The sequence below is a fragment of the Trichoderma camerunense genome, assembly GCF_050948025.1.
Source record: "Trichoderma camerunense strain CBS 138272 chromosome Unknown V8C40scaffold_16, whole genome shotgun sequence".
Classification (NCBI taxonomy): domain Eukaryota; kingdom Fungi; phylum Ascomycota; class Sordariomycetes; order Hypocreales; family Hypocreaceae; genus Trichoderma; species Trichoderma camerunense.
This window is the reverse complement of record NW_028145354.1, coordinates 763,996-776,108: the sequence shown is the minus strand read 5'-3', so window position 1 is coordinate 776,108 and position 12,113 is coordinate 763,996. Positions and strand designations below refer to the sequence as shown.

The 12,113-nt window shown below is 51.9% G+C and overlaps 4 protein-coding genes across 4 annotated transcripts; 3 read left to right on the top strand and 1 right to left on the bottom strand.

The window, feature by feature from the left end:
* The first annotated feature begins 2,470 nt into the window (after positions 1 to 2,470).
* Positions 2,471 to 5,651, top strand: V8C40DRAFT_252765 (Aft1 HRA domain-containing protein). Its single transcript, XM_083217460.1, has 3 exons — positions 2,471 to 3,130; positions 3,474 to 4,647; positions 4,715 to 5,651. Exons 1-3 carry the CDS (start codon positions 3,064 to 3,066, stop codon positions 5,028 to 5,030), a joined length of 1,557 nt encoding a protein of 518 aa, XP_083070273.1. The 5' UTR covers positions 2,471 to 3,063; the 3' UTR covers positions 5,031 to 5,651.
* Positions 5,652 to 6,357: 706 nt separating this feature from the next.
* Positions 6,358 to 8,281, top strand: V8C40DRAFT_71421 (Mis12-Mtw1 protein family-domain-containing protein). The gene is made up of 3 exons (XM_083223345.1): positions 6,358 to 7,308; positions 7,387 to 7,555; positions 7,612 to 8,281. The coding sequence occupies exons 1-3, from the start codon at positions 6,492 to 6,494 to the stop codon at positions 8,051 to 8,053; spliced, it is 1,428 nt and encodes a 475-aa protein (XP_083070272.1). The 5' UTR covers positions 6,358 to 6,491; the 3' UTR covers positions 8,054 to 8,281.
* A 785-nt stretch (positions 8,282 to 9,066) lies between these two features.
* V8C40DRAFT_252760 (uncharacterized protein) lies at positions 9,067 to 10,644 on the top strand. Its single transcript, XM_083217459.1, has 2 exons — positions 9,067 to 9,725; positions 9,795 to 10,644. Exons 1-2 carry the CDS (start codon positions 9,301 to 9,303, stop codon positions 10,543 to 10,545), a joined length of 1,176 nt encoding a protein of 391 aa, XP_083070271.1. The 5' UTR covers positions 9,067 to 9,300; the 3' UTR covers positions 10,546 to 10,644.
* Positions 10,579 to 12,019, bottom strand: V8C40DRAFT_252759 (emp24/gp25L/p24 family/GOLD-domain-containing protein). Its single transcript, XM_083217458.1, has 3 exons — positions 11,672 to 12,019; positions 11,485 to 11,608; positions 10,579 to 11,364 (listed from the first exon to the last, which is right to left on the bottom strand). The coding sequence occupies exons 1-3, from the start codon at positions 11,888 to 11,890 to the stop codon at positions 11,042 to 11,044; spliced, it is 666 nt and encodes a 221-aa protein (XP_083070270.1). The 5' UTR covers positions 11,891 to 12,019; the 3' UTR covers positions 10,579 to 11,041.
* Positions 12,020 to 12,113: the final 94 nt, after the last annotated feature.

The following is a 12,113-nucleotide window of genomic DNA, read 5'->3' as shown; positions in this document are numbered from 1 at the left end:
TACTTTCTACAGAGCTACAGTTACAGTCCGGGACGGTGTTTCACGATGCTTGGCGGAAGTGCGTCATAGCTTGGCCGGAGCGGTGGAGACGTGGCGCCGAAGCGAGAAACAGCTTGAACGGCTAGCAGAAGCAAGGAGAGCCTTATCCTTATTGAAAGACCAAGACCAAGACCAAGGAAGATAGGAACAAGTTTGTTTTGCTTGGGCACCCAATGGGGAGGGCATCAACCGTTGCGGCAGCAGCCAAGGCCCAGCAAATAGGCCCAGCATTGGCCCGATAGACTACAAGGGAGCGAAGCGCCTGGGTCTCCTTTGCTTCGGGCCATAATTCCGCTGGATATTTTCTTCTTCCCTTCTTTTTTTTTCTCTTTTCCACATTTCATGCTGACGTCACGGGCCGATCATATGGCGCCTCACCAATTAGCCAGGCCGGGGACGGCCAAAAAAAGTCGCGGCACAGTGTCGTGGACCATGGTACGATGTGGAGACGGGCGGGACATTTCAGGGGGTCGCCTCTTACACTGTGTGCGAGTTTTTGGTCCGTTTGGCTCATCGGGCTGCTGTGGTTCGCTGGAGTGTTTTTTTGAGAGGATTGCTTGGGTGCTTGGTTGCTGCGTGTTTGGCTCGGAGTTTGCTACAAAGACAAATCTGGTCGGGCATTGAATTGGATGGATTGTTGCGCGGGCCTAATCGGGCAAGTGGGAAGACGCATCCATTTGCGAGCCAGCGAGCGTTGTGTGTCTTGTTCCATGTTCCATATGGTATGGATACAGTACAATGTCTTGGGAGAAGCAGAGCAAGGTGATGATTTGAGACCTGTGACGTAATGAAGCTGCAACTCGACAATGCTCCAACTGCTACGGTACCGGCATAATTTGGTGAGCAAAGACCACGTTGAGATGAAAAAAGTCAAATGGCCTACTCTGCTCGTACACCGGGGTGGATACGGCTCCTTTTTTGGCCGTTGGCTAGCCTAAGATCAGGTAGCCTTTGCGCAGAGGCCAACAGCGGATGCATTAGACGTGCCGCAATCTGGGAGGTGGTTTCTGGTGTGTGTAGAGCCCTCACCCAGTAACATACGGGCAACGGCCAAATCGCCACAGCAGACATTTAACTTGTCGCCTTGTACGGAGTTACGGAGTACAGTCTTGATTCGTAAATAACGGTTGCGTGCTAGGAGATTTTGTCGCTGAGTCGGTGAGGCGATTGTCGGCAGAAGTGAGGCAACACGTACGAGTACTCCATACCGAACTGACTTTTGATATGGGATGGATGCGAGTATGGTTGACTTTAGCGACGAATGGGCCTCGTGGCAGATTAGCGAGTATTGTAATTGTACTGCAATTCACGCCGCAGCTGCAAATCCAGGTCCCAGCCTTAATACAACATCGCATACACTACCTTGGCTGCCTACATTCCCCCCCGCCGCACACAAAGAGGCTCAATCGCTGCCCGGGAGCTCCCAGAGCCATTATGTCCACCGAGTCTCTCACAAGAGGAGCATCATCTCCAGCATTGGGTACGAGCCCGAATACTGTACATACGAGACCCATGCCTGCAGCGCCCCACCTCTTTTTTACTTCTTCGCTGCATCTCTCTCGCAGCTGCATTTCCAGTGGCACGCTAAAGCAACCGGGCATCCTCTGAGCCCATACAGTGCGACTTTGCCATGTCTTTTTCGTCTGGACTTTCTGCTTCCTCTACGGAGGCAAACCAGACGTGCAGCAATTGACTAATCCGGGAGAACACGAACAACCTGAAGCAAAGAGGCTTTTTGAAGCCGTTTTGACCACCCCCTTTTTTCTTCTTTTTTGTGGTGCTGGTGGTGATATGAGGAGAAAACACTCGAGCTTCTGAACGCGTGGCTAATGTACTGCTGCCGCATTCATCCTGGACCCCTGAGCTCGCCACATCCAGATGCCCGTGCGAAAACTGTACTGTACTCGTACTCAGTATGAGTTGCCCTGCCTCGATTGGCTGCATCTGGCCTCGCTTTTCCTCCTGGAGACTTTTCAAAGTGGTGCTACCGTCTAATACTCGCCTCGCAGGCAGGCATGCATGAAAAGCACATAATTCGTACAGTACCGACAAGACGAGAAAGCAACTGTACGGCCGCAACGTCTCAGTCAATCATCCCATTCGACACAACTCGCCGCTCTCGATAGCAAGTACACGGTGTGTGATGGCCGCGCATCCGCACGGTCCACACCACCCGTTTTCCCAATCGCGAGATGCGCACCAGCGTCCCGCACAGTGCGGAGGCGGCCAGGGTTTGTCAGCGAAGTCTCTGCAGGCTCCATAATTCATTGCACCCTGGGCTGGTAGCGCTCGTGGCCACTCACAGGCGCCCAAAAGCAGCCCAGCCAGCAAGACCCCCCCAGAAGGGTCAGAGCCGCCGCCGCCCGCCTTCTTTTTTCTGCGCCTTCGTTTTTTCACAACGTCATCTCTGACGTCTTCCTTCCTCCATCGTGCACTCTTCATCACCCTCAGTTACAGCACTTCACAAGCAGCCTCCCGCACCCCCGCCGCAAGCATAGCTTCTGCTTCTGTGCCAGCGTTTGGCGCCTCGATTCACGGGGAAGCGAATATCATCTTCAGTTTTTAATATCCGTGATTTGCAGGTCTAATCGGGGAGAGTCTTCGACGCCTGCTCGAATTGGTCTCTCTTATTTTTTAATTTTTTTTTTAACCGGGCCAAGCCTTGTTATTTCGGGTGCCAAAACTCCTAGTCTACGGAGGGGAAAACGCCCCCAAAAAACAAAAGACCCAAAAACCTACTGCAGAGAGTTTGTTTAACTCGAGAGCAAAAGGGTTAAAAAAAAAAAAGAGTTGACAGCACGCGCCATCGCAACGCAACAACGCCCCAATCTATCCACCGCCTCGATTCTGCCTCCACGCTACTCCTGCCTCTGACCTCATCATCCAGATTGGTCTCTTCTCTTCTCTCTGCCCGGTCTAGATCCCAAGAGCTCTGTCTGCAATTGTTTTGCGTTTCCCCCACATAAACGGTAGCCTTTTGCTTCCCCTCCCTTTGCACTGTCTGCGATATAATTCATCGTCATCATGGGGACGACTGTGACCAACATAACCGAGTCCAAGTCCCCTAAGCAATCATCCCCAACACGGCAAGGTAAGCCTTCTTCTCCTCTTCCCCTTTGCGGTTCCTGCATCGTCATACCTTCTCCTTGCACTCGCTGCTCCTACACCTTCGTCATCGCTACCACCTGCTCGGACCAAGTGCGACCTACGTCGTCACCGAACTCAATTGTCTGTTGCCCTACCCAGCATCACCACCATCTCCATCAATCATCTCCAGCATCTCCATCACCGTCATTGTCGTCATCGTCACTCTCTTCTTCCCTTGCCATTGACATTGGTCCTTACCCATTGCAATTGCCCCTACCCTTGCCCTAACCGTCGCCGTCACCTCTTCGTCGCCGACCGTCGACTTACACATCATTTGCTTCAAACAGGTTCCATCGCCAGTGCCAAGATCGACTCTCTTACCAAGTCGGACATTGCGTCTAATGCTCCGGCGACCAAGCCGCTTGCACCGCCGCCTCGACCAGGACAATCCCAACAAGGAACAAATACCCCCGAATACTTCGCGCCTCAGGTTACCGGAGGCTCCCTCAGCCTGGAGCCCAATCCGTTTGAACAGTCGTTTGGGGGAGGTGGCCCAGAAACGCCTGGAGGAACCAAACTGCCCAGCGTCGCAGCATTGACGTCTCCGTCTTCTCTGCTGCCCGGTAGCAACGCGACTCCCTTTAACTGGGGTGGAGGCTCTTTGCGGACCGGCCCGCTCAGCCCAGCAATGCTTTCAGGCCCTACCGACTACTTCGGCGACACGCATCATCTCCGTGGCGGCTTCCCTACGCCAAACGAGTCCTCTCTGCGCACCGGATTGACACCGGGCGGGAGCGGGTCTATGTTCCCGGCTCCAAGTCCCAACTCTGCCCTTTTCGCACAGCTGGCCAGCGGCGGCGCCACTCCCAGCACCATCGACTTCCATCGAACGGCCCTGAGCGCTGCCGCAAAGCGTGAACAAGTCAACGGCCTGTCTCGAGTCCAACCATCGGCACCACAGCCCCAGCCCGTCACATCCCAACCCCAAGACATGACCTCGGTCCCTGTCATTCCCAAAGTCGAAGCTAAACCCGCATCCGGTCCCTTCGACCCTCACGACAACGACGCTGCCAACGGCCTTTATATGCTCGCTCAGGGAAGGAACGGAACTCAACCTACACCTCAATTCACCGTGACATCGGCACCCACTGCGCACGCCCACCCGGCCCCAGTCATCCCACCAAGCATGAACACGTCACCCCCTATGGCCTCTATTAAGGTAGATCCGCGACGAGGCGTCAGCGAGATGAGCAACGGGTCGGACGAAAGCGACCAGAAGCCCCAGACACGAGCCAAGGGCAAGAAGAACACCACAGCTACCAACGGCAGGAGGAAAGCCGACGAGGCACCTGCCAAAGCGCCGCCTGCAAAGAAATCCAAGGCAAACAGCGGCGCAGCTAGCAGCAACGGTGACGAGGATGAACATTCTGATGACGATATGGATAAGTTTGACGAAAATGGAAATGGAAAGTCTAAGATGACTGACGAGGAGAAACGTAAAAACTTTTTGGAGCGCAATCGGTACGTATTACATCTTGCCATTATCGGCTCTTGATTTCATAGACAATATGCTAACAGAACCCGTTAGTGTTGCTGCTCTCAAGTGTCGCCAGCGAAAGAAGCAATGGCTTGCAAACTTACAAACTAAGGTTGAGATGTTTAGCAGTGAGAATGACGCCTTGACTCAACAGATTACTCAGCTTCGTGAGGAAGTTGTCAACCTCAAGACTCTTCTGCTTGCTCACAAAGACTGCCCTGTTACTCAGCAGCAAGGCCTTCACGGAGCCTTCATGTCACAGGTTGTTGAGCCTTTCAACCCTCAGATGAACCCTTATGGCATGGCAGCCCCGATGCCTGGCCAGCAAGTCATGGCTGGCCAAGGCGTTCAGCGGCGTTTTTCTTAGGATGATGTATTCCATGATAGGTCGCCATCATCTTCTCTAAGAGAAGAGCGACAAGGTGATCATTCTTCACCTCACCCATAAGCGCATGGCATCATATACGCGGTCCACAGCTGAACGGAACGGAACGCATACAGTACACATTTCCCTTGTATAATAAAAGGGGGTCAAAGGCGAACGAATTTGGTGGAGGGAAATTCATGTTTCGGCTGGGTTGCCGGACAGGCATTTCGAGGACGTGTCTTTTTTTTTTTATATTCTTTTTTTTTTCCGGCCCTTTTCCACACCACTTGTGGTTGTAGGCAGTGCCTTGACCATTTCTTTCCGGGTATATTCCACCCCCCGGATCTTCTCTTCACACTTCTCTCTTCCCCGGTATTACTTTACAATGTACGTAAATAGTGGCAAGGCAAGGTATACACACATGAAAAGGTGTTGGACTTGGAAGGAAATCATGCAGAGTTTGAAGGCGTTTTGGGTGGTCTGGTACTCTTCAAGGGGATGATGTACTTGGTGTTTTACGGTTTGAATTGCAGGTACTCTGTAGCTAGAGAAAAAACGGGCAGCTATATGATTACTTGGTTTTACAGCTAGCTAGTCAATGCATGAGTGATGTGTGTTGTGTGTGTTGGTATATGGGTGATGTCAATTATTAATACGAGTACAGTCAAGACTGTTGTCAGCTAGCAGTTGAGTGAAGATGATGTCGTTTTTCAGTTGACAGCTGTTACAGTATGCTTCTAACTAGCTCCATTAGCCAATCAGATACCGCATTTGCTGAGACCGAGGGGGTGGGGTAGTGAATGGCCCAAACAGGTTTAGCGCCATGTCTTGGAAAACCATACCTCTTCGCTCATGGTCCCGAAAGTAAACACAACCAGGCAAAGAAAGAACACTTTGGCGGTCTCTCCACGACGAAACAGACTCGACTTCTCAACCCCGGCAAGAAGCAGCAGCGCATGCGCATTAATCGACAAACGGCTGGGCCCTGGCAGGTTTTTGGAACCGCTTCGACGGAATTTTTGCGTGCGATTGCGCTCGCGGGTTTGATGCGCTGGACGGGCGAAACGCGCGCAGGCATTTGACGCGACAAGGCTGAGAAAGCTGGGCCTCTTTTCGACCCCCCAAAAAGGCACACGCGACATATCACTCGACGACGATATCTTTTCCACAGCCGTTTGCTCGACGACGACATATTTTCTACAGCTAGTTACTCGACGGCAACATCTTTTTCACCGCCGGACTCTGGCACGAAATTCCCCCGCCTCGAGACGGCACCCTTTTACTCTCTCATGCGATCCATTCAGAGGAGCTTCCGCAGAAGCCATCCATGACGACAATCATTAGCCTTCGACAGCCGCTGGAACTTCTTAGCATGAGCAACCAGCCAGTGCGCCGATCAAAGCGCCAGCCGGGTTCGTTGGCCCCCATGACCCGAGGAGACGGAGGAGACAAGAGACTGATATGCTGACGAGGAGAACAGCCGCCGACTATGAACAAGACGACGATTTTCAGTTTGTGCGAAAATCAAAAAAGGCAAAGACCGCCGAGGAATCGCAGCCCGTAAATCTTCCCGTGAGGAAATCGAGAGGAAGGCCATCTGCGGCGGCCGTAGCAGCGAGGGAGCGGGCGGTGAGGGAATCGATTGGCGGCGATGAGGACGTGGAGCTGATTGCGGCGGAGCCGGCCCGGAAATCGACGAAAAAGTCTTCTTCATCAAGGCGAAAGGCGTCGAGTGACGCGGTACAGGACGAGCCACCCGCCAAGGCCTCAAAGAGGGGAACGAGGAAGAGCACGCGAGTATCAAACGAAGATGCAGCACCGGAAGAGGAGGAGCAGCCTCCGCCGCGGACCAATGGATCTTCAACCAGCCAGAGCCGTAGCAAAAAGGCGTCAAAACCCAAGGCTAAGCCTCCGGTGACACAGGAGGAGGAGGAAGACATGTCAATAGTAGAGCACGAGACGGCAGAACGACCAACCAAGATCGCGCTTCCCATGAGCGACACACCCATCATCAACCGCAACAAAGAAATGCGAAAGAAGGGAGGAAACGGCAGCCGGAGAAGCAGTCTGGGATCTCGCGGGCGCAGAGCGAGCTCATTAATCGAGAGCGGGCAGACGGCTATTCCGCATCGCGAAGTTAGCACGTCTGCATTCTACAAGCACATCGAGGCGGATCTACTGGAACCGCGGCGGATGAAGCAGCTGCTGATATGGTGCGGTGAACGAGCGCTGTCGGAGAAGCCGCGTGGTACCTCGAACTCTGGAGCAGTGCTAGGAGGTAAGCGCTTTTTCTTCTTATTTGAAAAATTGGTGTTTATGAATGGCAATCCAATTTTGCTAACTGATTTGTTACTAGCCCGTGCGATTCAAGACCAGCTGCTCAAAGACTTTGCGTTAAGATCTGACTTTTCAGACTGGTTCAACAGAGAGGACAAAGCACCTAAAGCACCAGTCATTCTAAGGCCAAATCCTCGCAATATCGAGCTGGACGAGAAACTGGCAACGTTGCAGGCGAGAATCAAGAGGCAAGTCGCGTTTGGGTAGTACTTTCAACATGGGAGCCAACTAACTCGAAGTTTAGACTGCAAGAAGAAAAGAAAGCATGGCTAGCAATACGAAAACCACCGCCAGAGCAACCCCTTCTATTCACACCAAAAGAAAAGGAAGCGGAAACTATCACACTACCCGATTTCGACTTGTTGGACCCCGATGAAGGCAAAATAAGGGGCTTTCTCGTCGATGAAACCAACTCATTTGCAAGCATACGATCACAGACACAAGCGCGGTTACGGAACATCCAATCGTCTCTCGAATTTGAAGTGGATCAATTAGCAGACAATGTTCATAAGCTGGAACAAAGGGTCAAGGTCGCGGGCACGGAGGCCGACCGAGTACTGAGTCTAAGCGCCGTCAGACTACGGGAGCGAGAAGAAAAGGAGAGGAAGAGGGTAGGAACCAAAGAATTGCCGATAATGGAGGTGTTGAGAAGCTTAAGCTTAATACTGCCCGAAGGAGGGGGTTGATGATTTTGTGGAAGTTGGAAAAAGAAGACTTGTCCCCTTATCGCACTTTCCTGGCATTCTCATAAAGGCCCTGCTTCATTCATGATACCCTTCCTCTCTCTTCTCCCTTTTTTGCCAACTCCTTGTACAAAAGGACCTGCAACATGGACTTGTGCCTTGATTATTTTTAGTTTTCCATTTTCTTTTTTTCATGAAGACATACTGATGACGAGACGAGGCGGCACGGCGCTCGGGTTGATTTGATGGATTTTTTTCATTCCGCCCTCCTTTCTCTCTTTCCTTTTTTTCCGTTTTGGTGAGGTGGTTTGGGTTTCACTTGATTGGGGGTTGGTTTACCGTTTTGCTTGAATGGAATCCATACTACTTTGGTTTTTACTTCTTCTCTCATAAAGCAAAGCTTGTTAGACTTGGCGGGTCGTGTGTTTTGTTTTTTTGGTTTGCAATTGGGGGTGGGAATTATATACCAATTTGATTGGCAGAAAGGGGGATGAGAAGCAAGTGCTGAGCTTTGGCTGATGGATAGCGAAGGAGGAAAAGCTGGATGGCTGAGGTGAGGAGAAACAGGGGCAGTGCAGAGTGTGTATCTAGTCTTCCTCTTCTCCCCTTTTGGAATGAGAATGGTAGTTGACCTGGTTTACTTGTCTGCCATTTTTGGTTTGCCGCGCTTTCGGAAGATGTTCTCCGTCGCTTTCTTCCGTCGCTCTCTTCCGTCGCTTTCCTCCCACACGTTCTGAAAATATGCTTCTGCCGCTTTCTTCCCCCTGTTCTAGAAAACATGTTCCCTCGTCGCTTATCGCTTTCTTTCCCGCGTTGAAGAAATACTTTCCTCCGCCGCTCTCTTCCCCGTGTTCTGGAAGATATTGTCGGTGTGCTTTTTGGTATTTCTCTGCCCTCTCGGGACGGATGAAACGATGGACGGCATGCAGCCTTCCTATTTGAGATGCAGATGTGCTGCCGACCCAACAACCAACAGCCTGCAACCAATAGCTAGAAGCAATATGGAAATGAGGGGGTTAAGCTGAAAAGACCAAAGCAAGGCTGAATCTTTCCTTGTCCCCGCTCGCCCGAGGAAGCCCAGCCTTTCGTCTCTCATGGCGATCTGTGTACATCAGATGCGGCATGGCAGCCATTGAGCGAATTGCACTGCTTAAACCGCACTTTGATCCGCTTCTGATAAAGGCTTGTTTGTCTCTCGGAGCTCTTGGGGGGGAACGAAATACGGACCCTCTCCCTCTCTGCTACCAACCATGGCAGTAACTAATCTCCGCGAGAACCTTGGCCCTCTGACGACAACCTTTACTCCGCCAACCGACTGTACAGGTCTTCAGTTCGTTGCAGATAGAACAATTGGTCAGAACATGGGCGTCAGTCTCTTTTGTAACAACCCATTATCGTCGGGCGCGCCCGATTTTAATACCATCTCTGTCATCAAATCATGCTTTCCGTCTGGTTTCGCGTCTTTTTACAACAAGAATTGGCTTACCGCTCCTTATTTGGAATACGTTGGCGTCTATTCGCCCGCGTCAATCTGTCCATCGGGCTACACGGCCGCCTGTGCTCAGACACGTAGCAAAGGACAGTTGGATCCATTCGCGAATAAAAACAATGCTGCTGCTGAGATGATATGGAGTATGCTGAATGTTGGCGAAACCGTGTCAGGATGCTGTCCAACGTAAGTCCAAGACCACGTATAAGTCATATCTGGTTGCGATTGTCCACTGACTTCGTTCCTGAAATTAAGCGGCTACGGCTGTGATACTGTTGTTGCTTCATTGTGCACATCAAGTCCAGCGAACCCCATTACCGTGACGGATGTAACGTGTCTCGGCATACTTCCACCGCGCACGACTCCCACGGTGGCCGACTCTGCCATTGCTATGAGAGTGATGGTGGTACATGCAGCCACATCGGAGCATACAACAACTCGTACCACGACATCTTCAGCTCCTACTTCATCCGTTCCTTCTCCATCCGCTCCCGCATCCTCCGTTCCTAGTGAGAACCCTCTCTCCAAGCCCAGCCAAGGCCTGCCCCTCGCGGCGAAGATTGCCATCGGAGTGGTCATCCCCCTGATAGTGATCCTTTCAGGGGCAGCGTGCTTTTTCATCTATAGGTATAGAAGAAAACGAAAGCCGTTGCAAGCAGGGCAGGGGCTCGGGCGAGATGCACGCGGCAACGGTGGCGATGACCTGGAAACCCCGAAGCCGGAGCTGCCAGGCGATGAAGGCTTGGTGGTTTCTGGACCAAATGGCACTGCCTTTCGGAAGCCTGAATTGGATGCTACGACATCCGGCCCAGGTGGTCTGGTGGAACTGCCTGCTGAATTGGCTGGTGGTGGAATATCAGAGTTGCATGGTGGCCCTGGTCCCGGTGAACTTGATTCCATGTCTAAAGGTTCGAATGACATTGATGCGGTTAGGCAAGATGTAAGTATTCAGCATGTAGATGAGCGAGGCAAAGGATTATGGCAATGGAGCAGCTATTGGGACTAGCATAGGCGATTGTGATCCAGTTCTAGAGAGGTAGTGATATAAGTGTTGAGATATATCTAATAAATCCCTATATATAAAAGAAAATCAATCGAATATGATCACAAATCAGAAGTCTCAGTAGTTGGCGTTCTGAGGACATCAATTGTGAGCCACCAAACTCGCAAATGTACGCTTACAGCACCCGTCATTCATGGATCTAAATTGTCTTTTATTAAAGCTGTAAAAGGTTTCTCCTCACGTTCCCTTTTTTTGTATCCTCCTCATCTCGATGGATCATACATCATGATATAACAAACGCCAGTGCATACCTACCACCCCTTTCCGCCTTCTGTATCCGTATGCCAACATGCAGCAAAACTGCAATGTAATAGTAACGCTCCAAAGCCCCCCCCCCCCCCCCAACAAGCATAACAGCCTCTCTCCTCCTTTCTCTCTCCTCCTCTCCTCCTCCTTATCTCCCCTGATATAGATTGGTAGTTTTTTGCAATCAGAGATTTTAGATCAAGTGCTTGGATCGGAAGTACGCCCTCAGGTACATAATCTGCCACGCCCACAGAATAACGAGCAACCAGGTCGTTCCGACGCCGAACCACTTGACACGGTTGTTTGTGCTCTCGTTGGTGTCGCGCAGCTTCTGCTCTCGCTGGCGCAGGTAGTCCATCTCGCGGACGACCTCGGCGGTGAGCTCCTCGATGCGGCGCAGCTCGGCCTCGACGGGCTTGAGCTTCTCGGTGGCCTGGATGGCGGACCAGTCCTTTGCGTCGGCGCCAATGTCGATGTCGAGCTCGACGGTGCGGAGGTTGATGGTGGGCTTGTTGGCTGTTTGGATATATGTCAGTAAACATATCTTGTTGTAGTTTTTGAATTGAGTGTTAAAGGGGGGAGTTGCTGTTGTTTGGAGAAAAAGGGAGGAGGGGTCTTTGAGTTGAGGCAACGTACGTCCAACCATGAGGTTCTCAAAGCACACGTCAAAAGCGGCATCAGCGTGAGAAGTAAAAACGATTCTCGACTCGCCGGCAACGTCCTTGGATCGGCCGTACTCGTTGCCAATGGCATCACGGACCTGTATTTCCACCTCGTTAGCTTTCTCCTGGTTTCTTTGTTCCCCCCCGCCATAGGTACATACATGAATGTTGACCAGCATGCCGTCTCCCCTGTAGCCGTCGACGGTCGACGTCACAACCACCAGCGTGTCGCTGCCGACAAAGTTGCGAATACAGCGCTCCTTCTTGAGGGACTCGCCGCCGGTGTGGGCCACGAGGTCGAACTTGAGGGCGTTGGCGGCGCTGACGAGCAGCAGCAGGCCGCAGAGCCACCGCATGGGCGAGAGGGCCGATTGCGCCATGGCCTGTGATTTGAATATGGGATATCTCGACTGCTGCTGCTGTTGTTGTGAATTGTCGAGATTTGCTATTGTGGATTGGAACAGTCAGTTCATCCAAAGCAAAGCCTAGGGATTGAAGCTGCAATTGGGGGACACAAGACTGACCACCTTGGCTCTAATTCGCACCAGCCGCAAAAGGTACAGGTGTCGCGTTTGGGCCTACTGTGGCTGGAGACCCGATAAA

Excerpts from the sequence above, each read along its gene's own strand:
- V8C40DRAFT_71421 (XM_083223345.1), top strand. The coding sequence starts at position 6,492 with ATGCTGACGAGGAGAACAGCCGCCGACTATGAACAAGACGACGATTTT. Across the intron at positions 7,309-7,386 it reads CTCTGGAGCAGTGCTAGGAG|CCCGTGCGATTCAAGACCAG; the intron begins GTAAGCGCTTTT and ends ATTTGTTACTAG. Across the intron at positions 7,556-7,611 it reads TTGCAGGCGAGAATCAAGAG|ACTGCAAGAAGAAAAGAAAG; the intron begins GCAAGTCGCGTT and ends CTCGAAGTTTAG.
- V8C40DRAFT_252760 (XM_083217459.1), top strand. The coding sequence starts at position 9,301 with ATGGCAGTAACTAATCTCCGCGAGAACCTTGGCCCTCTGACGACAACC. Across the intron at positions 9,726-9,794 it reads GTGTCAGGATGCTGTCCAAC|CGGCTACGGCTGTGATACTG; the intron begins GTAAGTCCAAGA and ends CCTGAAATTAAG.
- V8C40DRAFT_252759 (XM_083217458.1), bottom strand. The coding sequence starts at position 11,890 with ATGGCGCAATCGGCCCTCTCGCCCATGCGGTGGCTCTGCGGCCTGCTG. Across the intron at positions 11,609-11,671 it reads GCATGCTGGTCAACATTCAT|GTCCGTGATGCCATTGGCAA; the intron begins GTATGTACCTAT and ends GTGGAAATACAG. Across the intron at positions 11,365-11,484 it reads TGAGAACCTCATGGTTGGAC|CCAACAAGCCCACCATCAAC; the intron begins GTACGTTGCCTC and ends ATATCCAAACAG.
- V8C40DRAFT_252765 (XM_083217460.1), top strand. The coding sequence starts at position 3,064 with ATGGGGACGACTGTGACCAACATAACCGAGTCCAAGTCCCCTAAGCAA. Across the intron at positions 3,131-3,473 it reads ATCATCCCCAACACGGCAAG|GTTCCATCGCCAGTGCCAAG; the intron begins GTAAGCCTTCTT and ends TGCTTCAAACAG. Across the intron at positions 4,648-4,714 it reads AACTTTTTGGAGCGCAATCG|TGTTGCTGCTCTCAAGTGTC; the intron begins GTACGTATTACA and ends AGAACCCGTTAG.